Here is a 26,995-nt window from a genome sequence, read left to right as displayed (position 1 = left end):
GACACCGGCCCAGGCTGCCCAGAGCAGCTGTGGATGCCCCATCCCTGGCAGTGCCCAAGGCCAGGCTGGACGGGGCTCTGGGCAACCTGGTCTGGTGGAAGGTGTTCCTGCAGGGGGGTGCAACTACATGGGCTTTAAGGTCCCTTCCAACCCAAACCATTCTATGGTTCTATGATTTTTTTAGATAGCTTCTAAACTATTTTCAACAGTTTCTGGTACCTGTAATATGAATAGCTTCAAATGGACAAAGGCCACAGATCCTATTTGCCAGATGGAGCATAAATACCTTCTAGACTCTTGCTTTCTATTCTTTTTTTTTTTTCTTTTCTTTTTTTTTTTCTTGGAAGGTTCCCGAGAAAAAGTTATATAAGTGATAAACTCAATGGAAGCACATTCATTCTCAATGCAGAACACTCATGGGAAGCACTTGCCCAGCTCTACCGTAGATAGTGAGGTTTGCATTTTATATTAAGAGGATAGTGCCTCAGGGTCCCAGCATGGAATCTGGCATTTCACGGGCTCGCTCCGTCCCTGGGGTCACCCTGTACCCGGCAATGACTACAGTCAGCTCCCGCTGCATCACTGGTACCTGCATGCTTGTATTCAGGGAAATGAAGGGCATAAACCACATTTACTATATGCATCATCTTACCTTCTTATGGAACTTTGCTTAACCCATTCCACAATGAACTACTAAAACAGTCAGAAAACTTTCCATCCGTTTTTTCTTTTTTTTTTTTTTTTTTTTACCAGGTCCTACCCAACTCACCTTATCGTCAGCGCACACCTAAGGGCCCGAGTCTGCTACACGCAGCATCGTAAGCCACCACGTACAAAGAGGCTGTTAACCTTATGCTCACAAGCTCCCCCACTCCTCCATATGACACTGACAACAAAAGTGCCTTAACTCTTTTTGTGATCAAGTGCTTTCTGCGCAGTAAGTAAAACAGATACAGCACAGCAAACCTGCCTCCTCAGCTACGGCTGTGTTACAAATACGCATGCGGTTTGGCAGCGTAATCTTTTACTCCGATAAACTATTAAATGCCAAAGAAAGCTTCTTAAGTTAATCAGGGCTTGATTTAAATAAACAAGCCACCAAAAGATTAACAAAAATCCTTAATGGAATCTGAATGCAAACCCAGTCTGTTCACAAGTTCATAACAGCAATTGGAACCGGCCCACTGACCCCCTTTTTCTCCCCTTACTGGCACCACCAGTGAAAAAGAATTTTCTGGAACACCCAACACAACCATTTCCAGCTCCATTGACGCCAGCAGCAGTTTTGGCAACTTCGTCACAAGCACATGTGCTAATACTGCACGTCAGGGGGAGGAGGAAGAGGAGGAGGAGGCAGGATGACTTCATTCTCGTGACAGAGGGGAGTCAGCTGAACCCTCCAGGAAGAAACTTGGAGCTGCTTGCGCCGAAGCCCCGGCGTTACCGACCGCTTTCACAGCCACAGCAGGAATTGCCCCCCTGGGAAGCGCTTGGGCAGAGCGCAGCAGTCCTGAGGGCAGCTTCGCTGCAACAAGCCACCACTCCGATGAGCAGGACTCCTCGGTGTAGGTACGTTATATGTATGCATCAACGCTCACACGTTCAGTACCTAAACATGTAAGGATAGTAATTTAAAACTCCTGTCTTAGGTACAATACTTAATTTTATCCCACAAAGGTAATAAATGACCAAACATTGGTGAACAAAATGTGCCAGGCTGGAGCCCATACAAAGTATCTGTGGGCTGACATGCTATATATATCTCAGGTCCTTCATTAGACAGTTGTTATTTAATTCTGCTGCTCTACAGACTCTTTCTCGGTGCTTTCAGTACTATGACTGGTACATATCCACGTATTATTTTTTTCCCGTTGCAGAACCATCTTCTTTCCTTATTTTTTCCCATAAAACCTGCTGATTATTTCCCAAATGCCTTCATTTCATGAAAAAGTCTTGTTATTTTAAGTGTAGATTTTTCCATTAATTTATTTACAACCATCTTTGCTAAGCTGAAAATTTACGCTGAGCTTGAGTTACATAAAATCAATACATCAAGAAGAATATCAAAATATTCACAGAGCTAAAATCTAGAGTAGCGTAGTTACAAAAAACGTTTTCTCCATGACATTTCACTTGCCCTTGGGCAAAAATGATTCATTTTGACATGACAAAATTTAACACCTCTTTTCCTTGCTTTTGTGTTACTCGAGACCATGATAAAAATAGGTACAAGGAGACTAGTTGATGAGGAAAGAAAAACATTCTATTTAATCACAATATATACATCCAAAATAGAAACTACAAAGCTGCATTTCAAAATACATTCACAATGCCACTCTGCCACGGTTAATGTGCCAGATGCAAAGTTCTTGCAAGCTACTGGCAAAAAGGAAATGCCGGCCACGGACAACTTGCTGAGAGGCCTCTGGTGAGAGGAAGACTAGAAGGGCAGCAGGGTATGCAGAGGCAGGAGACCACCCCAGGCAGCTGGAGCTCTGCAGCTACCCTTCACATTCCTTCACTCCCTACTTACTCTCCCACCGGCTCCCAACATCTCCTGTGCTCCAGTCTGATTTTGACCTTTCTTTCCTGACCCGCGGTGCCAGGCTAACGTGAGACTGTTTCCTATGTCATTATTTCATATTGAAGTGTTTTGCACGCAAGGCATTTCAAAGGTGCGATTCGGCTCGTTAGCAAGGCAACCATATCTTACATTTGGGCAAGCACTTTAGTTTATATTGCACTGAAACTGCCCTTTCACAGAGAAACTTGCCTGAGGTCACTGAGGAAGCCTGTGGGAAAGCTAGGAAAACAGCCCCTGGTTGCAAAATCTCACTAGCTGTAGGACCATCACTTCTCTCTTTCACCTTAAAGCAGAAAGAAATTAATACATTGAATTCCTCATTGTTATCCTCCTCAGGTTGCTTCATTTTCTGCTTCAAATACTCCTGTCTTTCTTTAGACTTGCCTTGGATCTCCATTTTCCTTATGTTAGAGATGTGTTATCACCAGTGTCACCAGAGTAAAGCTCTCATTCTGGGACTGTGCTGCCGGTGACTTGGAGCAATTCTACATCAAGTACAAAGTGTACCACTTGCAGGGGAATATGAATAATACCATGCTGCTGCTTTAGTACAACTACATCTCTGCACAGAAAAAAAAAATGGCACAAGAAACAGTAAAAAAAATAAAAATATCTCCTTTTCCTTCTGTCAGCGTTCCCAGAACTTAATGGAATTCAAGGATACCGAATATAAATGATTAAATAAAAAGGCAAATGAAGTTTCTTCTTAGTCAAAATCAAATATAGCATCAGTTTGGGATCTTCCATGTCCTCTGTTAGGGAATTAGTACTTAACATTTACCACCTCCAAAGTGCTGTCCGTCAGTTGCCTTATTACCCTGACACTTGCCAGCCCTGTGGATGGTCTCCATCACCTTGGTGCAGGAAGTTTCCTAATTCTAATGGACACATTCAGCCTTTCAATGGCACAAACAGTAGGTTATTTCAGTTTTTTCCTCCCTGCCAGTGAGCGCAGCGGCAGCAATCCTTCAATCCATTCATTGGCAGCCGACATCATCTCCTGCCAAAAAGCCACCTCCTCTTGTGTGGAATCCATCCAGTCCACAGAGATCCCATAACTCAAACCTGAAAAGAACAAGAGAACTACAATTTTGGAAGCTACACAAAGAGTTTCTACTCCATGCAAAAATACTCAATGGGATGTAACTGTTGCAGGCAGTGGCTTAACATAAAAGGTGCTGACTTCCCCCCAGCAAGTTGCCCCCTGAACACCTCCCGTTCTTCTGCTCATGCCCTCCATTTTACAGCAGACTTCAGAATGAAGTCAACGTAAAAGCCACAAAATGCAAGAACCCTAAACATAACCTGTCAAGGAAAATAATATCGGGCTCAAGCTCTTTCTGCATCTTTCAGAATGGTAAAGAAGGTCTAAAAGGCTTGGGTTTCCCCTTAAAAAGATTTTCTTGTGGACAAGGTGGGATATTTGTCAAAATTCTCTTACTCTGCAATTCACTTGTACAGGAATCAAACTGATAGTGGACAACGTGTGCATTAATTCCAAGTCGATTATCCAACCAAATTTTCATGTGGCAACTACTTGTCATCGAGATAAAATTTGGATCTAAATTTGGATTGCAGCTTATCTTGGGGTTGGTGTTTTTATATCTTGCTTATAGGCTTGTTCTTGTTGCCCCTTCCAACCGGATAGTTCGCAACCCTCCTGGTGACACGTTACAGATTGAAAACAGAGAACACACAAGCAAATCCAATCAGCGTGGGTGCACCTGCAAGGCAGACCTTCCAGCTGCTACGAGCCTCTTCCCAATACCCTCAAGGAACAGTTATCATTTATCGCAACATTCTGAAGTCCTCCGTTTGCCTTTCATCTCTCAGAGATCTCTCTTGCTTAACAATAAATAGTTTAGAAAACTTTATAGATATCCCACCCACAAAACCACCCAGATGAAGACATTATCTGTCAAAGCCTAGGCATGGGGTACACTGAAAGCCAGGACAGGATGTTTAGAGAGGGACAAACCTCAACTCTGGACAGCTGGACAATGGGAGATGGTCCCATCTGCACTTTACAACTTGGCTGAAAAACACTGGAATTTTCCTGACTTCAAGGATGAGTAACCCCATTGAAGTAAAACACTTCCAGCTAAGCACAGGGCTAAAGTCCTTCTCTGAACAGGAACCTTATGCCATCAGCTCCCAGGGACAGTAGTCTCAGTACCGATAACCTACCAGATCAACGAGCGTAGCTCGCCCTGTTTTTCAAGCATTAATTACTCCCGCTACTGAAGCATTTGAAGGGAGGAGGTGATTGGACAGAATCACTGGGTGGTGCTGTCCCACATGGCATTCAGGTTCAGCTATGAGCACTCTTCCCTGGGAGGAGTAGCAACATATGTTGACTTTTAAGGCAGCCAGTTTTCCTGGAACAGCAGGAAAGCTCCTTGATGGACCCAAGGAGCTTCTTGAATTTTGCCAGACCTCACAACCAATGCTGGCAGAAAATGTGGGAATAGAGGGTTGCTATCATGGTACCAGGGCCCCCTCCACACAAGACACAGTGCAAGTACCCAGACTGCCACCAGTTACTGAGACTCTCCATCCTTGGTTTCTACCTGAGAGGAAAATGCTCTGCAACTTCCCATTGTATCTGGTGGCTCAGCAATACCGTAACTATTCATCCAATGGAAAGGAAATCACGCACCTGTCCCAAGGCCTAGCCTGATTCCTCCAAGGAAATGGTTGGTAAGCTTTTCATGATCCCACACAGTCAGTTCAACACAAGCATCCTTTAGATCCTCGGTATGAAAGCCATCGTACACAATGGTGTGATTGAAAACAGGGTTTGTGTCTCGTTTTATGACTCTGGTCTTCTGGTAACTCTTCTTACTGGTGTCTGGAAGCACATAGCTTTGAGAGGAGAAAAAATACAGCATGTAGTATCGAGTATCACCTGAGATTTGAATTGTTCCACAAAGTTCCTCAGTCTAAACAAGCTTCAGTTCTGAAGGAGGAATTGGATAAGAGATCTCAGTAGATCTAATGGGGAATGTTCATAATTCCTGGATGAAACTTTTTCTGGCCAAGAAAATCCATTTTAATAGCAAACATTTTCAGAAAGGAGGGTACTTGCTTAAAATCTGCTGCTTTTGGCAATGTTTTTGCAAACTGACATTTTACACTGAAAAAAGGACATTATTTTCACATATTTCTGTTTTCATAAATTTTCATTATTTAAACGACTAAGAGGGCATTTCAAAATGGTCAGTTAGGCTTCTGAACAGTGAACCTTTCTGCAGGATAACTCTGTAAGGATTCAGAAATGTACCAAAAACATGGTGAGCACTTCAAAGGGCTGAAAAAAAATCTTAAAATACTCTTAAAAGATTTTTAATGTTCTGAAAAATTTGCAGCACTGTCTCCCATATAACAGGCAAAACCGATGTTGCAGGCTGCAGAAAATGCACATACTAAATTCTGGAGAAGAGCAAAGAGGATCCAACCATCTGTATATCAGTTCTGGCAAGTCCCTAACAAATTCCCAAACTTTGCATGCAAACCCATATCAAGGCAAAATTCACAACTCCGCGTGAACACGCTGGGCTGAGGTATTCATCTCACTCAGATGTTATTGAGGCAAATCACTGAGTGAGTCACAGGCACTGATTGACCAAGAGCTTTATCACAGCAAGGGTTTTCTTAATTTGGCCACAAGTGAGTAACAAGGGCAATTTTCTCCTGCAGAGCCCAGTGCAACATGAAGGCTTTACAGCATGGCGGCACAGCTAGGTGAGTCTGAGAAGAGGGAAGAAAACCTACTGCTTTGTGGCAGCACAGCCCCAGGATCAAAGCCAACACTTACCATTTCACAAATGAGTCAACTCCAGAAGGACGCAACTGCAGCAGGTCCTTGACGTCTTTGACCCAAATGTGAACTTCGCCAGAGGGAGGATTCTTGGGACCTGCCATTTAGGAGAAGAGAAAAACTGTCACGCTAGTCTTTACAACAGCTAGCAAAATGACAGGCTTCTCCTCCAGGGACCTGAGGGAGCAGCGCCATGACTTCTCTGCGTACTCACTCCTGCTGCCCTGCACCCCTCTGCCTGGCTGCCCCAGCACCACCAGCCCCGTCACACTCGCAGCTGCAGAGAGCTCCTGACACAGTGCGCTGGTGTTGCTTTGAAACAGGGAAGGAGAAGGAACTGCCGGGCAAACCCAGCCTTGTGCCGCCCCTCAGTAAGAAGGGCTGCGTGTTGCTGCTGCTACACTGCAGCACCCTACAGTGCCCACAGTGCTCGTACCCGCTGATGAGTTTGAGGCCGCTGAGCCCTTCTTCTTTCCCCAACACTTTCCCAACAAATGCAGATGTGAACATCAGACGTAGGCTGAGGATAGTGCTGCCAAGCACTGCTCATTGTGCCTTTGTGCTGATCTCTACCATCCTGCTCTAATGACTTTACTCTTTACCCAGCCCTTAAACAGATGAGGCATCGCAAGCTGCATGTCTACATATGGGCAATACTTCTTAATGCACGGAACACATTTTACCTAGGCTTCCCGGAGGGACATACTTAATAGACAAACTCATCACTCCTCGATGATCCACACCGTTAACAGCAGAAAGGCTCTGAAACAGAAAGTTATGACTGACTAAACGAGGGATTGTGTAAATATGGCAAGGCAAACAGCTTTTGAGTTCAATGGAGGGGCACAAATGGACAAACTCTGGTTTTGCATGGCTGGGGCAGCCCATTCTCAGGGCAGCTCCTTTCTTTGTGGCTTTCTTCTCAAACTCAGTCTGTCGGAACCAAAACTTGAGGATTCAGAGCAAGGCTGCCCTTCCAGACGTGTTCAGCTGGACATAATCAAGCATCTTAGTTTTGAAAGACGAATGTCCTTTCTTTTTTGAAAAGGGATCTCAAATTAGACCTCTGAACCCAGAAGCATGCAGGAAGCTGTACAGGCTTTACAAAAAGTGGCACCCGAATATTCACCTCTCAAGGTATGTTCAACTGCATCACCTAGGACTCTGCTGCCTGTTTTTAAGGGGTGTCTTTATGTGAGCAGAGAAAGAGGCAAAATCACATCAGAGTTTTTACTGATTAGTGTCAGATCACATTTATGAAAGCATCCCTACAGATCAGTCACCAAGTAACGCCCCAGAAGGCCTGTGTTCAGAGCACTGAACAAGCCCAGGGCTTGTGGGTGTTTTATCACTCTACCCTAGGTAAAATGCAGGTTGTTCTGCTCCACTACACCCAAAGACCTCAGAGGAGTCAGGAAGGACTTCTGCCACCCCTGAAGGCTTCAAGGCTGGGCTAGGAAGCAGGATAGCAGCTGAGATACACTTACTCGGGGCTTCAGTGGGTACCAGTTGAGTTTCCTGTTGCTCCAGTCCCAGCTGGCCAAGTCTATTTCGATCTCTCCTAAGAAACTGTTACGTCCCAGCGGATCATTGTGCCAAACAGAGAGATTTAATTTTTGGATCAGCAATACCATTTTCTCTATTTTATACTAGAGGAAGAAAGAGAAGTCAGGTTGTTCACATTGTGTTTCTGTTTCTTTCACAACTGCAAATAAACTACTCAAAAGCTTGAATAAGCTCTGAGACACTCACACCCCCTCGACACACACACTAATGGACTGGCCTCACTCTGAACATCTATTTTTTTGCCCTGCAGCAATAGTACTATGCTGACAAAGCTTTTCCGCTGAGCACAAGGAAACCTAGACTCCATTCATCACAGGGCAAAACCAATATTCTTTCAAGAATTATTAACACAGGCCGAGGCACGGTTAAATAATCCTCTAGGCTTTGATGAGTATGGAGACCCCATGCCTCGTGACTGTGTGCCAGGGAAGGGAAGAACCCCCCTCGCTCTGGCTGAAGGCAGGACATGCTGCAGGTCCCTCTCACCTGAAGATCACTGTGTGGTTTTGACGAAGAAATCTTGGGTGCCACATGGATGGGTGCAGCGAAACCTTTAACACCCCTGCCCTCACAAACCCAAGGGAAGAGCAGTGCAGTGTTGGTGGGAGGCAGGCGAAGAAGCCTGGCCAAGAAGGCAGGATCTTTCCAGACCTGACCTGGTACAGGTGCCTACTACAACATGGGTTTTCAGAGCATGTATTTATTCTTACCCGTAACACCTCATTGTAAATGGGATTCACTGTCCTCTTCTTCACTGAAGTTTTCCTCTTACCCATTCTAGCTTTGTCGGGAAGCAGGTAAGTTTTAACATACCTAGAAAAGAAAACAAACTCCAGCGGGATGTTGTTGCATATCACCAAGCTCTAATAAGCAGGCAACACCTGTGAATGGTGGCGTGGAACTATAGAGATGGAGTTGACTCTTTGAGGACAAAACTAACTAAGAGACCTGCTAGGATATTGACTTGCATGTGAAGTTATAAATCTCACCGGAGATGGGTGGATGCTACCAACACTCAGAACAGGCAGCTGTCTAGGCAGTATGGGAAGCCAGCAAGGCCATAAACCCATTTTCTGAGATGCCCACAACTATAGCATCTCTGTGCATTCAAGATCAAGATGAAATTAGAGAAGAGGAAAGAGGTAGAATGTCTTTAACTCTCTCTCTCAGGGTTCAAATCCAAGCTGCTTTTCATAATTTCTTAAACTAGAGATCACTAACCTCTGCACAACCACCATTGTGCCCCTAAAAGCACTTTGTTAGAGACCTCCTTTTCATACAGGCATGTGTATGCATCACCAGAGTTATTACCAAAGTGTGTCCACCATGGGGAGATCAAGGTTCACACAGATGCAAAGAGAACATATTCCAGTGATAACAGGAATTGTCTTTGTATTGATCAAAGCTTCCTCAGTCTTTTCAAATTTAAGTCTGGCAACATATTTACTGATGCCAGTGGCTCCAGAACCATCAGCTAGGAAAGTCCAGCAGTAAGCATGCACCGGAAGTCTGAAGGAAGGAAGGAACCATGACATTTAAAAACAGAAAATATAAGGAAAAAAAAAAGCAGCCTCCAGGACACAAAATTCAGCAACGTAGAAGTCTGAAGGCACCAAAGTGTCACTCACGGGTCAGATCTGCCTTTCTTCTCATCCACAATAGCCAAGTCCTTGCACTGGGACACATGAACCTGGAACTCCCGGTTCTTCTCATCATAGTCTAGAGCAAACTCCACGGTACCTTGGGCATCCACACTCCCAAAATCGCCACTGTAGACACTGAGCACACTACCACTCACCTGCAAGGGGGAAAAGTAAGGTCAGTGCCACTGAAATAGGCACCCACCCACCTGACTTGGTTTCTGGACAAAGACAACAGTCTGGGAAGCGCATTGCCAGAGAAATAATCTGCCATTTCTGTCCCTGTATTATGTTGTGTCCTTGACACAGAAATGGTCCACATCTGCAGCTCTGCTCAAACAAGCAAGGGTTGGGGAACCTAAACAAGCGTCTCACAAGGACGTGTTATCCTAGACCAGGAGGTAGAAGTGCTCTTCTCCTGCATGCTCCAGAAATGCAGAAGATACTTCACCCCTGAATCCCAAAACTTTGGGAAATAGATACTGGGGGAATCATACAAGTCTCTTCCCTTTCTCTATGCTTACAGCTGCCATCCTGACCCAGTCTCATCACTAAGAAAGAAATACATTAACAGAACGTGAACTATCCATATATGACCTTATTATTTCAGGCAGATATAATCACACAATTGTCAATCAATTTTTAAAACAGGCCAGTAAGAACCATATCAGACTAGAAATATAGGAAAACCTATTACCATCTTGTTCCTTTCTCACACTGTGCATGGAGCTGTACAAAACAGAAATAGATATAACCCCTGTCCTGAGGAGCCACTGTCCCACTGGAGACAGCCTGTGTGCACCTACCTGCACAGGAAAACAAGGGTTCTACAGATATAAATCAGGAGCGAGGCACCCAAGAGTCACTTGCTTTGCCAGAACAAACTGCCTTTGCCCACATGCCTTGGGCTTCTTTTTTCAAGGCTTTGTCTTTCACTGGTAGAAAGTGATGAAGCAGAAACAAAACACAGCTCCAGAAAAGTGAGAATTTTCTATTGCACCAATCACTCATGATTCCTGACAGGATAACATAAAAGCAAATGTTGTTTACAAAGCAAATAATTAACCCTCTTGGTACTTTTCTGTGGTACAGCCATGAACAATTATCAAAAAACCTTCCTAGTAATTAACCTAATTCTTCTCTTTCTGCCCCTACTTCCTTTGGCTCTGATTTTCCCTCTATTACAACCTACAGAAACCTGCTAAACATCTCCTCTTAGTCTCTGGAGCTGCATTTACCATCCATCCCATCAGGATACTCGCCCCAGCAGAGAATCCTGAACAAAATTTTTCAAGAATACCTGTGTGACTTGGGCACAAAAGGCTCATTCATAGCTCCCAGACTCTCCAGATAGAAGGACTCATATGCCCCAAAGTTCAAGGTGTTTTTTTAACATGTTTGTTACATTCATGACCTCTCCCTGTCAGCTTTACCTCACATATATTCTTTAAATCTCACATATACACCTTGGAGATACCTGTAACAGTAACACAGCAAATTCAAGCCTCCTCCCAAAACACTGTCTCTAAGGAATCTTCAAAAAACGCTCAACTACACACAATCAGCTCTTTTCAGCTTTCCTTAGAAGTTGAAGCTCTAAATCACGCTTTTGCTGTCCAGCTCCGAGTTCCCTTGAATTTGCCGATGAAGTGAAGGATGAGCTTGCAGAGGGCACCCGTCTGCAGTCCTGGCTCTTTTGCAGCTGGACCACAAACGTGTCACTTAACAACTGTGTGCATTTCCCCACCTAGAAAAAGTCCCCCCCCGTCTCCTGCATGCTGCCTGGCTTCAGAGCATCCGCACTTTGGAGTGGGGGCTGTCGCTGACTGTGAATTTATCTAACAATGATGCACTGGGTCTTTAATTTGAAACGGTACCTGGAAACACTCCTTTAACCCGAGTAAGTAATTAACTATCGCTGTTCTTTTAATAATGTACCATACAGAAACCAAAAGGATACTCTGGAGGCCACATCATCAGTATCAGCCTAAATGCAGTGTCACTGCATCCGGATGAGAAACCCTGTCTAGCGAGATGTACGCGTTAAATACCTACCGAGGAGACAGATGCCATGTCGGACGAGTGGCTGCCAATGCTAGGCGTCTTTTTGTGCTTGTTAAACTGGAAGCTGATTTCTGAAGCCGTGTCTGATTCAGTCTGCTCAGAAAATAACAAGCATCTTTAAGCTCTGCCTGAGCACTTTGCAACACTACAGAAAAAAACCCAATAGCTCAGCAGAGTCCCATTAAGCGGCGATCAGGTTAGGAGAGTGGAGGAGAGCGCAGGGAGTCTCCCCAGAGGCATTCCCTCCGATCGGCAGTGAACGTCATCATTAACTGCCTCCAAACAGAGCTGCATGCAGCTGCTGGGCTCTTGGAAAGGGCACAGAAGAGTGTGGTTTGAGACAGTGGGAAATACGAAACCTCCTCCAAAACAGAAGGGCTGGGCTGGATTACTGGGAGCTTTTTTCTTAAGGCTTTTCTCATTTATTTACGACAGAACCAAGGCGTGCTCTAAAGCAAGTGCTGTCAGTGTCCAGGAGAAACATTCCTATGAAACCAACTGCCATTCAGGGGATGCTATGAACATTATTCCAGCCATTTCTGGCATCTAGCCTACCTCAGACAACAGGAGAGGAGACGATCTGCTCAGCTCTTTGACTCTTTCAGGTTCAAGAAACTGATGGGGTATCAAATGAGGTTTATTGTACGCTGTAGGCACAAACACAAAAAGGCATCAAGACATCTTGTCAGAGTCAGGAAAATATAAGTCACATTTTTGTTTAAGGGCACAAAACAGCAGGAAAAGCGTGTAGGAGACACTGGACCACCACCTATATGCCCTGTTGCTGTCGTCTTGCCATTGAAGCTGACCCTCCCCAAGACAAAAACTGCTAACTAGTATCTTAAAGCTATTTTCAATGTGGTTTTTGTTCAGTGTGTGGGAGTGTGCACACCCCCTCTAGTGGCTAATGTAATTCATTATTAGCCGAAGGACATGTATCTTTGCACCACTTTCTTTGTGTAGATTTAATTTAGACTAAAGCCATACAGATCTCCCTCCTTGTCAAAGAAACCAAACATGCTCACGTTTTCATCTCATAGCACACTGGCCTGTACAAAACAGCTGTAAAATATTTATACCTACAATTTTCACCATTGCACACACCTCTCCAATACCGTGCTAGACAAAGAGGTGGTCAATAGCAAGATATCTAAAAGAAAAAAGTCAAAAAAAGCTTTTGATCAGCTTAGAAAGATGGTTATTGGACTGCTTAAATGTCTAAATAAAACCTATTTGTTCTATCTTTATCTTTTATAAATAACTCCCTTGAATATGACTACCTCCATCCCAGAAGAACTTGTTTTTACAAGATACATGTGCATAAACATGCATGCACATATACACGTGTTTAGCATGTTATCCATGATGATACATTCTTCAGTGCTCAAAATGTCCAAAAGGTTCTTTAGCATTTTTTATAAGGTTTACCTTTTGTATGATTTACCTTTTATATGATGTACGATTAATTTGATAATTACTATTTTTATTTCCAAACACGAGCAAAGCATCAAGTCTAGCCTGCTCCACAGACTACTTGTTATACTGCCAACAAGTAAGCGTAACCCTGCGGAGGAGGGTTTCCAAGGGTGAAGTTTGTGGCTCTAAACGAGCTTTAATAAGGGGAGGCTAACATCTTGGTTGTCTGTGTGACAACCCCGTCACTGGACAGCAATGCACGTGGGACCTGAAGCTTCGAGCCACCATGCCGTGTGACACGCTGCTGCACCATGCGACGCAGCACGCACGTGGCATGAGGCTACCGGAGGGGTGGGCACAGCCACGGAGTGATGCAGCGTGTCCCAACCCAAGTTGCCCTCCATGTGCCCCGAAGGGGACTCTCCTCCCTCCCGTGACCAGGTGTCAGCTTGATCGTTTCCTCTGAGCGGCTTTACCCCTCCTCGGGCACTGCCTTCCCAGCCTTCTCACCTCGGTGCTGGCAGCCGCGGCCTCACTACTTTGCTTTTAGGCAAGCTCTTAGCTGTCTTCTTGGGCTTGCCAGTTGTCACCTTTTGGGGACTGAACCTGACCTTTTTGGCCGCAGAGGCTGCTTGTTGCCTTCCTTCAGCCTCCATCCTTGGCTGCAGCTTTCCTGGGCTTCTTGGTAGCACAGACAGGTTTCTTGGCCATGGGCTTCTTCAGGTTTGCTGCTGCTTTCTTGGTTGCCTTCTCCTTAGCTTTTGGTTTCCCAGGGAGAAACCGTCACCATAAAGCACGTCCCACCTGGTAGCTGGGGAGATCAGCCCAACGAACAGGGTCTGCGCTGGGCGAGGTGAGAGGCCCAGGCTGGGCACTGCACGCCCCGTGAGCGTGTGACACGAGTCTGCAGCACCGAGGTCTGGCACCTCCGATTAACCCACCGTGCAGGCTGCAGCTCCCACAGTACTCGGTGGGGGAAGAGGAGAGACAAGTACAAGCTTCTTGCCAACCCTTTGAAGCCACTGCTTTTTTTGCTGGAGACACTGAGTAACACGCCATCAATCTAGCTGCAATTTCCTGGCTCTGAATTTAATTTTAGGCACTATAAACTCTCTAATTTGATGATGAAGCAATATGTCATTTTCCTTGCCTGGTACATGCATAGAAGCACCAGGGATGCAGAATCCGGCATAATATATTACCTTCAGGGAACGTAAAAGAAAAAGGAGAAAGAAAAATGTTACTCACTCTCTGTGGTTGTGTAAATGCTCACCATGCTCTTTGCAAGATTAATGCTATTTGCTCGGGCCAATGCCTGAGCGGCGGGAGAATGATCCCCATCTTCCTCTGGAATACATGAAAAGCCAAATCAACACGGTAAATAAATAAACACAAATGGGCAGTGTGTCAACAAGCACGCGTGTGTGTGTGTCTCTCCTGGCTTGTTCGCTCTGTTTAGAGGACACTGCAGTTACATTACACAGGGCTGCTTTCAAATCATTAGTGCACTTTAATGTCTCTCCCTGAGAAAAACTCTTCACACTGTGACGGGAAATGTAAACACTGGATTAATCTGGTCCCTAAAACAGACCAGCACTTGCAAAGAGCTTCCAGTGAAACACAGCCATCTGCTAATATCATCCTGAAATGAATATAATAATAAGTCCAAAAACCTGAGAAATATAGGAATGATCTGGTATATAAAGGGAATATTTGCGTTAACCTGAAGTGCAACTCAGGATTTTCATAGAAATGTTATATGAGGTAGGAAATAAGGCAAAAAATGACACGGTTAAAAATCAGATGAGTCTATGGAAAATCCTCTCAAAGAGGTCTTACCCAGGTGCATGAGCACAGGAAATCTGGAAAAAGGAGAGAAGCAGCTCTCTCTTCCTAGGTCTTGGCATGGCAGAGGGCAGAGCTGTGGGCAGTTGGAGCCCACACGTAAAATGAATGCAACTAACAATAACTTTTGCTCACAGTAACGGTCACTACAAGAGCCCATCAAACCCAGAGGAAAAGGCTGCTAAAGTGGTGAAACTATTGACACCGTCATGGTTGAGAACATGGTATCAGAACCCAGAAAGATCAGACTCCTTGTTCAGTCCACTTTGGTCACAGTTTAATATCCAAATTCACTTGTGCATTCCCAAAAGACCCGAAATGTCATTTAAGCACTGACACCAGCAGCTATATCAAGACAGCCTAACGGCCAATGTATTTATTAAATGCTTTGCTTCACATTTTATTTCTTCTCTTTGTGTCAGACTTATCTCTACCACCACAAAGAATTCCCCCAGCCCCACATCTGAAGAAAGTACAGTCTTCCCAGTGAGTGAAATGAAGTAAGTTCCTATGACCTGCTGTAGGTAGCACTAAAGAAATAGAGGGATGTCCCGAGCTGGGGTGTTTGCAGGCAAGGCCTAGGGGCTGGTGGCAGGGAGGAAGGCAAGGGAACACGGCACTGCCCTCTTTTACACTTCGTACCACGCTACACAAGATTTGTTTCCAGAGCTGTTCACTAAACACATTCCACACATGCTAACTCTGCACAGACTGCACTATAGAATAAATGGACAAATGAAGAAAATATGCAAAATGCAGAAGGGTTAGGGAAGAAAACAGGCTTAGGGATGACACTGTACTGCGATTTCACAGGGTGCAGTTACAGCCCTCAGTACCTGAGTAAACAGCTGAGTCCATTCCCTGAACGACTTCTCTCTCTCTGGCTGGTTCACCGGGTGTTGGCTTGTCTGAAGACTCACACGTTTTTTCCGCAGGTAGCTCTCCATTTATTTCCATGTTGTCATGAGTGCCCAAATCAGATCTTTCCTCTTTCTCATCATCGTTTTCACCATCTGTAAGCACAGGCTCGATCAGTATCTGCACCCTGCTTGCCAGGGAAGTCGCTGTGTACTTGCGCTCTCCTGCCACGATAAACCTGTCTGTAGGCGTCTCTGGCTCAAACGTGCTGCCAGACACTTCTTCGGTAGGCGACTCGATTTTGACGGAAGGCGCTCGCACAGGCAATCTGGATTTCTTGGAGCAGCGCTGTGCCGCCTTCTCTTCCTCAGGCACCGGCAGCTTCCCGTTGCTTTCACTCAGTGAGTTATTTCTTGTAGCCAGGCTGCCTTTGCTCTTAGCATATGTGGATCGAGGAACGACAGAAAGTGAGCCCTTCCTCACAGGGGCTACGTAGCTTGGTTCTTCCTCGCTGGAAGACAAGGTTATTGTCCTTTTGTAAGGGGTTCTTGTTTTGGTGAGGACACCAGGTTTTTCTTCACTGTTCTGGCCTTGTCCAGACTGCACAGAGAGCGAGCGGCACAGCTTGAACTGCCGACCCTCTGCCTCCGCCCAGCTTGGGTCCTCCAGCACATTTCTCACTGTCGCAGAGTCTGCGCCCTTCTCCCAGAAGTTCTTCAAGTTTTTGAAGTGTTCACGATTGAGGCCGATATCCTCCTCTTTGTGGCTCATCGATGAGATGGTATAGTTCACACCTTGCTTCACAGCCTGACTGCTTTCTCCCTCTGCGGTCAGAGGCTTGGGGCTCACCAGCAGCTCCCTCTTTGCAAGGCTGTTCTCTGCCAGCCCCATGTGATTCACAAACTGCTCGGATCTGGGGAAAGTTCTGCTTGGTTTCCTCTTAACTGGTAACTTGCTGGGCGCATAATTATCTTCGGGTGGAGTTTTTGGCCCCACTGTGGTGCCAGTGGCTCCATGAACAGCTTCTCCTCCAGCTGTACTGCTGGGCTGAGGCACAGCATCCTCTGAAAGCTTGGGGGGCAGTGGAGATGCTCCGTGACCTACAACAACAACAGATGCTCACAGCCTGGGCCATCACATCATATCGTATTTCCCTGGAAGACTGGGCTGCAGCTTCTCAAAGAGAAACCAGGGGCAGTTTCCAGAAACCATCCGTGTGTTCCTGATTCTTCCCCATTTCCATCTGAAGCAAGCCCTGAAAACCCCAGCCTGAAAACCTGAAAACGGGAAAAATCCACTGAGCTCTAAACTGCAGCTGTGAGCTGGGGATTTGTTTGCAGCTTTGCTTTCAGTTTGACAGCTTTCCTACTGGCTATTTGCTACGTACCAAAAATACACTATATATTCAAGGCAGGACAGAGGAGGTAACTTGGATCTATGGATTAAGGAGCTGTGAGCCAAGTACTCAGTTCAAGTCATACTAAGAGCCAGGAGACATTTCAAGTCATTGGATTTGTTTTTTCTTGGTCCCTGCTACCTTGGGCGTAATTCATACAAATGTTGGCAGCCCGTTTTCGCATGCCAAGGTAAGAAATACTGTTTGTTATTCATTTGTACACACACAAAATAGCATCTTGTCTCTTGGTGTTTGATGTTGAAAAACAAAACCACCAATGGCTCACTGAACAAAACCCTTACCTTTTCTAGACAAATGCAAGCTGTTTGTTGCAGCCACAAATGGACTTGTTCCAGTGTCACTCTCTGAAGAAGAGACATCATGTATACTGGATCTCTGAATGGAAAACAAACACTATCAGTGTATATAAACTGAAAAGACTGGAAAAATCTATTTTATTCAAGCACAGACACCAGGGCAGGCAGTCTGTGGAGCCCCTGCCAGCAGGTACAGACTATGTGAAGGTCCAAGGAATAAAGGTGCAGAGGCTGTGCCTGTACTACCTTGTGTGACGCAGACAGCGGGGCAGGAAGTCTTGGCTTCAGTTTTGGCAAGATTTTACGCTCCTCTGTGGTATCAAGAGCAGATGTGCTGGATCTGGGGGGGAGGAGAAACAGCTGAGGGAGATCAGTGGTAGTGATGTACCTGGTAGGGTGATCATGCAGTCTTCAGCACCATCTCAGCTCTGCTCATCTACTTTGCCACTTTGATCTACTGACCCAGCCCAATATAAGGCTGCCCAGAGCTGCTGCCTTCATTTATTTTCCCCATTACTGCTTGCAGGGAAGGGAAACATGTTAAATGACCAGAACATGGAGTAAGGATGAGTCTCCCACTGCAGCCAGCACAGAACTTGCTCAGTAAAAATAATAGTGCCAACTTCTAGGTTTAGTCAGACTTTCCCCTTCTGGGAGAAAACCATAAGGGGAAAGCACAGGAACCAGCAGTGCCAGAAGAGCCCAAGAGCCTTGCAGGAGGAAGATGCAGTGCCAGGCTATGGCCCAGGAAGGAACCGGCCACACCTCCCAGTTCAGGCCAAAGGCAAAACCAGATTGATGTAGGATTTAGAAACTACAGGAATGACTATGACAACAATAGTTGAGGCAAAACTATAGTAGAGGATATAAATCTTTATGCTTGGAATAGAAGTTAATTAATAATTGCCTGGTAAATAAATGGAAGAAACACATATCTCAGGTGGTTTACTTGACTGTTTCTACCATCTTTGGGAGTGGAGTGTCTAGTGGTGGCTGCTCTCCAGATGGAGAGCAGCAGTCAAGCTGGTAAGATTTCATATGGGAATGCTTTGTGCTTAGAGCTGAATGAGGAAAACAAAGCAAGGTTTTCAGGATTTAATCAACCCCCAGAAAAACCATTAAGACCATTGCTGTGCCAGTAAAGCAGGAGCATCTCAGGCTTGTTGACTCTGGATCCTTCATTAAGCAACACCCAGTGACCAGCTGTAAGAGATGTGGAAGTGTTGTCAAGGCCCATATTTAATATTTAACTGGAGCAATCACCACCTGTGAAGAATAATTCCTCATTCTGCTGACAAAATAAAATGCAAATGAGATGGGCGCAACAATAAATGAATATGTGAATATTTTAACGGCTTCTCCATAGTCCACGAATATGGAGTGAGGTCACTGATTTGCTCGTTGGAGCGCTTTTAGTGGGTGTTTCTGCTCAGTCAGCACAACGTGAAAACCTACCAAGCCTTGATGGAGAGTGCTGAGCACTGGACATAGAGGTTGGCACCAGCAGGAAATGAGCGGTTTCCTCAAACAGTTCATTTTGTTAACATTGCTCCATGGCAAAAATTAAACAAATACAACCATAATTGCCTTGAAAAACTAACCAGAATATCCTGACATTACAGACAGCTTCCATTTTACTGACCTCTTATCAAATCATGCAGGAAAAGACCTTTCTGGGATAAGCACATTAGCACTTAGCTATTAGGGGAGGATTGATACTCTGACAATTCCTGGAAAAAAGATTTTAAAAATATCCTATACAACCTATTACTTATACAGCCTTGGAAACTCAGTTAAAAACCAGGATTTAATGGGTAGCATTCAATTTTCATTAGAAGTAAGAGCAGCAGCCAGAGCATTGCGCAAGCAGTGGTGGTTACCTCTCCTCTCCCGCGCCAGCAGCGTGCTCAGGGAAGGGAGGACTCGGGGCAGCTCTGCTTCCCAGACCCGTTCGGATGTGCTCGTTGGCCTCATCTGTAATATAGCAAAGACAATTGAGAAATGACATTTCATTAAACTTGTCATGATCGGTGTGTTTTGTTTGGGGAAAGAAAAGGCCCATGGGTCCAAGAGGCCAAAGCGAACTGCCTAATGTCTGGCTCATGCCAGGAGCTGTCACATCACTGGAAACCTTTGCAGGACACTGCCACAGCTGTCAATAAAGTTAATCCGTTCCAGGATTTAAATTCAGCCGTTTCCTGTTTTGACTCAAGTCATTGGATCTTGGCAAACAAAGGAGGAGGCCAATACAGTTAATTAAGAGATCCCTGTTATTTTTACTGGCACAAGGCTCAGCTATGTCTTTTAAGCTCTCAAAGACCCTAAAGAAAAAACAATAGAAGACGGTAACCTTTAGAGCAGCGTGCCAGGGTGTAAAGTTGCATTAGACATTTGCTGGCAAACAGGCTCTCTTGCTTCTGCAAAACCAAAACGATTAAACTCTCCAACAGCAACAAAAAACGAAGCGTAGTCTCGTCTGCAGTTTCTGCACACACTTATGCAATGCAGCTAGGTCTGTTTTAAAGAGTAAATCTACCCGTTCCAAAACCCGCCAAATCTCTTTAGGATATATTTCATTACACAACATAATAGAATCAGAGGTTCAGAGGATTCAGCTGTGACATTAAATAGTATAGCCTCACTTAAAACGGCACTAAACCCCAGAGCACAGCAGTCCTACAGCAGGCCGTGGTATCAGTGTCACACCAACGTTGCCCCTGTGGTACCATCCAGCAGCAGGTGATGGGGATGGAGCTTCATTCCCCCTTGCCTGTGCATCCCCATGGAGACAAATGCTGCAGTCCCAACAATTCCTGCTGGCGAAGCGCCTGGCCCTGTGGTGCAGAGGACCACGGCAGGCGCTGCTTGGGGCTGTCTGCGTCAGGACCATGTGCTTGGCACACACACGGGATGGCAGCTGGGTGGCCCCGTGGTTCCCACAGCAGCGGGAAGCAGCGGACTCGCTCCTGGCGGAAGACAGGACCCTGGCTGTGTAAGAACAAGCCGGTTTTAGAGAGCAAGTTTCTGAGAGAGTGACTGCGTTTTGCCCATGCAAACGTTCATGTGCAAAAAGCATCACTGAACATTGTTTCGGGAGAGACAAGCTGTGACACGTGGGCCACATCACATGCAGGCATGCGAAGGCACGCTGAGGAGCATTTATACAGTGAGCCACGTCCTCCTGCCCCAGACCCCGGGGAGGGAGGTGCCAGCAGGTAGCTGCTCTGGAAGCAGAGGAACCAAACACACAGCTCCCACATGTTCCCTCTGCCTGTCATGGTTGAAAAGACCTTGACAGCCGAAGACCGCACTTCTTTCTCACCTCACTTCCAAAGGCACTGTGTCAGGCTTGCCTTTCACTGACACGTCCCCCTCAGGGACAGCTCCCCGCGCCCGGCTGGCAGAGGCAGCGGGAGCTGTTTGCTTCCTCCCATCCGAATCACTGCCCTTCAAAACGGCTCAGCCCACTGACACAGCTATACCTGGCTTCTATAACCACAAACAAATAGGCTATTAGTATGTTATAATCCATCAAGACAAGAAAAATGCTTTTGCTAACTTCAGGATGAGACAGAATAAGAAGCAAATTCCAACAAAAATTAGTAGTGGCCTGACCAGTTTAACTTGTCCATACATATATTTGTACACATATGTATACGGCCACTCCTGCTCTAACACTTCAGTTGCTTTACTCATTTCCTATCACTCTAAACCAAAGACACCGCACGCTCGGGGAAAGCATGGCCAACCGTGCCATTGGGGCTGACTTGCCTCAGCAGGTAGATAAAATGGTCCCTTTCCCACCCAATTGTTAGCTTTCATCCACTGCACACAAGCTCAAGAAGAAGTTATCACCAAATTTATCCACCTGCACTGCCCTGTGGGCTGTAGTTTCAATATAGGGTATCTATCCATTTTATAGATTTACATTACTGCTGGTTACTAACGTTTTCTACTATAATCAATACCAACTGTGAAGACCCTTAGGGATCCACACAGCTCTCCCTTCTGAAGGTGAAAACCCTCCTCCAGAAAAGGTCACTGGGCATTTTCCTGTGCAGGCACCGATTTCCACCCCTCCTCAGCCCGTTTACCATGCAACGGGAATGCCAGCAATTATCTCAGCAGGGATTTTCCATGCAGGAATTTTCTTATTTCACTCCCCAACGCAGTCATCAAAGACTTAAATCAGGATTACCAGCCCTGGACTCACAAACACATCACACTGATTTGGCTAAAAGAACATGCACCCCTTCACCGCCTTGAATGCCAGGAGAAGGTGAACGACTACGATCTTTTCAGGAGAAGAAAAAAAGGTGTCACGGTGGCAAGTAAAGGCCCTTATCTCACCTACTGCAGACTGAACGTGAGCTGCACGGCCAAACTGTTCATAAAGGGGCCTTATCCTTGTTCCCTGATGGGCCAAGCGCTGCTCTCACCAGTGCAATACTCTTGCTGACAAGTCCATCATGTGAAGGGGGAAATCTATATGGTAACCACTGCAGGAGCTGAGTGTGCAACAGGCAACAGCAAGAAGAAAATGTTAGCTGCAGAATCCTGATCCTCAACCAGTGCTGTAAAATGGCAGTGGGAAAAATAAGAGGAAGGACTAGTCATGTGTTATACTTGTGCTTTATCAAAATGAGTCTGAGAATAGAAAAAGAGAAAGGAAAGAAAAAAGTTGAAAAAGAAACAGAGGGCTAAATCTAAACGTAATTACTATAGTAATTTAATAACATTTGCTTCTTCCTTCTTAAAACAGCATTAGTCAAGTAATGCACATGCAAAGACATAACTTACATATTACTACTATATTAATAAGGAGGTTATTTTAGATGATAATGTGAGACCACATCTCATACATGCACATCAGCAAAGTTAAATCTAAAACCAACAGTACTTCAAATCTTGCTTTCCTGAAATGGGCAGCAAGCTAAGGGTGCTGATGCCTGTGGCAAGGCAAAAGGCAGACGAATCCAATTCACTGCTGGCTGCTAACGGGGCTGCAGACAACAGAGCATTTGTCTGACCTGGGCCCTAGCAGAGGGGCTGCTGAAGCGTCTGTCTCTTCACCCAAAGAGGGTGTAAGCACAAATGCATGTCCTCAAAGAGCAGAATATGCTCTGCAGAAATGGATATACTCTGCAGAAATGGCCATGCAACTCTATCGAGCTGGAAAAGGTTTCATATGTTTTAGCATTCTGGAGGGATGATAAAATAGTAAATTCAATGACATCATGAATCCTTAATACCAAGGATAAAAGCAACTTCATATGAAATATGATGGGTCGGTTCTGCATCAGAGGCTCCAATGAATCTATGCTAAGTTATGAGAGCTGTCAGGGGTAAGTAAAAAGCAAAAAGAAAATGAGGCTCTGGGTTAGCGAAGTCCCTAGCCAGCGTTTAGCTTTGAGAACGTGTCTATGTAATGTGGAGCTAAGAGGGGTACACTAAACCCAGGCAATTAACGTTACAGAGATAGCCTGGCCCGCGAGGCCCACCAAGCACAGGAGTGATCTATAGCGCTGCTACCCCACGGCAGGAATGGGTAGCTGGGCCCAGGAAAGAGCTGAACTGAACTGGTGGAGATGACATTGGAGTTTTGGACAGATGGAAGACAACCCTTTAACGGACAGTAGTCTTTACTCCAAAAGAACACAGCCGTTATAGGGTCCTTATATGAGGGACCATGGTAGAGTGTGCCCAGAGCTGTGGATCAGGGCCATGGCTGCCCCAGAGCAGCAGCAGCAGCCAGTCCCTCACCAGCCATGTCTGGGTATCTGTGATTACCCATCCTGACAAATAATCAAGGAGGAGACTGAGCTGCAGTTCCGCGGTCCTGCTGTGGAGTGGTTGGCCTGTCTTCATGTTGAGGACTGGATATGAATCATCCCCGGTTCTGCTTTGCACAAATGTTCAGCACAAAGTGCCAGCTCCAGGCTGGTTACATTTGGACTCAAAGCACAGCCCTGCTCGTTTCACACGGGGCTGATCACTTCTCTTCGCTGAACTGAGCCGACAGATCTGATTTGATCTGTTTTACATACCACCGTGAGAGTTCATCTGCACTCCAAACAACACACAAAACATCTGCCTTGAACTAGCACACGGTCCCAGAAACACCCTTGCTAAGGCACAGCAGCCTGGGTATCGTTCAGACTTGGCCCCAAAGCCCTTTTTACTTTGAAAACCACATCGGGCCTTGGCATTATACCCATGTAAAAAGCTAGGCATGGACTCTCTCAAGTGAGCAAATATTTGCTCTCCCTTTACAGAGATGTGACAGAGCCTACCACCCCAGAGGCCTGCAAGAGCAGCTGCCCGGCTGGTTCTGTCAGACCACTCTAGGAATCAGGGCAGGGGGGGTGCCTGACCCACACATAGCAGTTTGATGCCAAAGATTGCCGCACATCATCCCCTTCCCTTTTTTGCTTCTATGACAAGAAATGCTGCCAGTGACCTCTGACAAATGGATGTTTCGGAAGAAAGAAGCTGAAGCGGGGAAAAGGCATTTACTGCACACAGCCGGTAAACAGCTTTTGCCTTGGTCCTCTGCCACACTGTAGTATTTTCTTGGGCCCTGATTTTGGTAATTGTGTATTTTCTTCTAGTACTGAAAGATTAGCTAAGAATCCCCTTATCACAACACACTGGCTGGCCCCCAACAGACTCCCAGTACAGGGAGTCCCCATACCTGACCACTTTTTTCTGGTCCATCAACTTGTTTTCTTGAGACGCACACCAACATACTTACTTTCTAGTTTGCCTTTTTTCCTTCTAATCGATGCCCGAAGTAGATCCGGCCCCTCTAAGTCTTCCTGAAATCGCTTTGCCTTCACTTCAGAAAACCATTCACCTGTCACAAACTTCTTCTTCTTTTCATCCTTGATGGAGCCTTGTATCCGCCTGAAAATCAGTGAGAACATTACAGACCAAAAAGATCTCGCAGGTTTTGATATCCCCTGAGCTACCTTCATAACAACTGTCCGTACAGTTCACACGTCTTATATTATGAAGGATCCAGAGATTATTCTCTGCAATCCCAAGGGCCAAAAGGGCATTAAAACAAAAGCTGATTTATTCTTTATCTGAAATGGGAACAGCACCTTGTAAACACGTGCTTTCAACTCTTCCGAATTTTCCAAATCCAAATCAGTCACCTGGCAATGAGATTTGTCTATTTGCTTTGCAGCCCTGAGCGTTCAGGAAGGGATGGGGCTGTTTGCAGGTGTTGCACTTCTCCATTTTATTTGTCTATTAATCTCTTTACGAGCGGCAAAGCCTTTTGGATCAAATCTGATGCAAACCATGGAAATAAATCATGTTATTTAGGTGAGCAACACGACCCTACAGCCTTCTCCTTGGACACTGCTCCTCTCCCTGCTCCTCCTGCCATGCCAATTTTGGCACTCAAACAGTTAGTTCTCCTTCCTGAGCACAGCTTCTCCTACTGTAACTCACTTGGGCACACCCAGGGCTGGTTTCTGGCACCTAAACCTGTCAGCGCTCTGTCTGCCAGCCTGTACTTTTAACCCTCCTCTGGTTATTTTGGTTTTATACCAAGGCTTGCTGCATTAGCTGCCTTTCAGCTGGCACTGCCTCCCACACCTCACCGCAGTTCAGGGTTCCTAAAAGAGCTGAGAGGCCAGAAGAAACTCCCACCACAGTCCAGTTCTCAGCAAGAAGAGGGGGCAAAACCCCAGATAACTACTGGAGCCCATAAGGGTCAAGCTGGGGGGCCCAGCAGGACTGACAGCCAGGGAGCTGGCAGATCCCATCTACATCAGGGCTGCATCTGCCCCTGTGAGGGTCTTGAGGTGCTGGGCCAGAGGAGATGTAGGAACATATTTTAGTCTTTTTGAGACCGTATCAGTGTGCTGCCATTGCCCTCATTTCACCCCGCAGGCAGGTTGTGCTGGAGCCATACATCCACACTTGCACCAAAGGTCTTTCCACATATAGCCATATCGACAGCAAGGGGCAACGGCACCCCCCTAGTCAGGATCTAACTCACTTTGCTCCCAAACGAAAGCCTTCTGTGCAACAGCTTTTGAAGAGAAGTGAAACAAAACTGAAATAATCCAAACCAAAATCTTTTCCCCAAACCTCCGCTGCAGAGCAGAAATTTTACAGCATTTCAGAAACAGAAAAGAAAAAAAAAAAGATAAAACCTTTTCAAAACCTTGTTTCAATTTAGAGGAGATGTAAGAGCATGCAGACACATATGCCCCAGGTCCATGCTGCTTGCATGCCACCGCCAGTTCTGTTTCCCCAGCTCCCACCCCTGAGCAGAGGCCAGGGCACGTAGGCTTCCCAGAGCCTGCTGCAAAGCTGCCCACCCCCCCTTCAAGCCTTGAGTATCCCTTCTACACGGGGCTTACTCTTTTTTGGCTCAACGGCAAGTCAAAGACTCACATCCTTAACAGGGGTAAACTCACACAGTGCCATCCACGCTCACTGAACTACTAATTTCTTGCCATGGAGAGCTCAGTGCCAGCTTCCTGAGCCTGGTGCATACTGTCAGCCCAGATGGTCTAATGGCTGGCATTTAAAAAGTGACAGCAGCAACAAGCAATCCCGATCAACCAGAGCTGAGCTCCAGGATGGCCAGTGGCAAGTCAGCTGAACTGAGAGTGGTTTCCTGGCTCTGAAACGGCTTCCCGCAAACCTTTGGCACATCACATAGCATCTCACTGCCCCTCTCTGCCTGCACGACGGATGCTGCACACACACCCCACCTCAAAGAGCACCGGAGGGATACAAAACAGAGACAGGGATGAAAGTCTCATTTTAAAACACTCTATGGGATTTTTGAGCTACTGCGTGAGGAAAACAAGGTAGAAGCTACTCCCTTGCTTGAACCTCTGACACTGAGAAATCGGCATCTTCCTCCATAGAGCAGGAAAGGGATGATTTCCCTTGGCGTCTCTGAGGGCTGCTGATTAAGAGTCCAGCCCTGCAACCCTGCAGAGGGGACAGCAGCGACAACAGGATGGCTGAGAAAGCAGGAGGTGAAATGAAAAGATCTGTCAGGATCTGAGCAAGAAGGGACAACACTGCTACAGCCTGCATCTCTCCTTGCTGCACACACACACACACACTCTCCTCTCTAAAAGAAGCAAAAAAAAAATCTCCCCCAGGGGAAGCTCCTGCTGTCATTGCACACTCCCTCACCTGATGCGATCCCCATCTTTCTTCTTCAGCTCTGCATCTCTCTGCAGAACCTTCATCAGCTTTTCATACTCCTCCTCAGTCAGGAAGCTCAAGTCCAACATCTTCCCTGCAACCTTCTTCAGTTCTTCAGACAGCTGAAGCAGTGACACACCAGGAACTAATCCAGCCCAGGCTGCGGCAATGCCATGGGCAGCCCCTGTGCAGCCCGCTCTGGTGCGCTGAGCAAGACGCGACTGGAGAAAAAGGACTTCACAACAGCATGGCTTGGGTGGAAGTTGCGCTAGCACCTGGACTTGCACTTCCAGGCTCTTCGCT

General features: G+C 46.0%; 1 protein-coding gene across 1 annotated transcript; it reads right to left on the bottom strand.

Moving 5' to 3' along the window:
• Window positions 1-1,970: 1,970 nt before the first annotated feature.
• LOC119157263 (synaptotagmin-like protein 2) lies at window positions 1,971-26,802 on the bottom strand. Its single transcript, XM_037408001.1, has 16 exons — window positions 26,681-26,802; window positions 24,261-24,412; window positions 19,387-19,480; window positions 17,753-17,846; window positions 17,492-17,585; window positions 15,772-16,893; window positions 14,339-14,437; window positions 12,230-12,321; window positions 11,666-11,767; window positions 9,599-9,768; window positions 8,681-8,783; window positions 7,892-8,053; window positions 7,088-7,166; window positions 6,402-6,501; window positions 5,244-5,449; window positions 1,971-3,649 (listed from the first exon to the last, which is right to left on the bottom strand). The coding sequence occupies exons 1-16, from the start codon at window positions 26,779-26,781 to the stop codon at window positions 3,504-3,506; spliced, it is 2,916 nt and encodes a 971-aa protein (XP_037263898.1). The 5' UTR covers window positions 26,782-26,802; the 3' UTR covers window positions 1,971-3,503.
• Window positions 26,803-26,995: the final 193 nt, after the last annotated feature.

Source organism: Falco rusticolus, chromosome 14 (assembly GCF_015220075.1).
Source record: "Falco rusticolus isolate bFalRus1 chromosome 14, bFalRus1.pri, whole genome shotgun sequence".
Classification (NCBI taxonomy): Eukaryota; Metazoa; Chordata; class Aves; order Falconiformes; family Falconidae; genus Falco; species Falco rusticolus.
Note: the sequence above shows the minus strand (reverse complement) of the source record. Positions and strands in the feature narration are given on the sequence as shown.

Excerpts from the sequence above, each read along its gene's own strand:
- LOC119157263 (XM_037408001.1), bottom strand. The coding sequence starts at position 26,781 with ATGTTGGACTTGAGCTTCCTGACTGAGGAGGAGTATGAAAAGCTGATG. Across the intron at positions 24,413-26,680 it reads AAAGATGGGGATCGCATCAG|GCGGATACAAGGCTCCATCA; the intron begins GTGAGGGAGTGT and ends ACTGATTTTCAG. Across the intron at positions 3,650-5,243 it reads CAGGCTAGGCCTTGGGACAG|GTTTGAGTTATGGGATCTCT; the intron begins GTGCGTGATTTC and ends TGTTCTTTTCAG.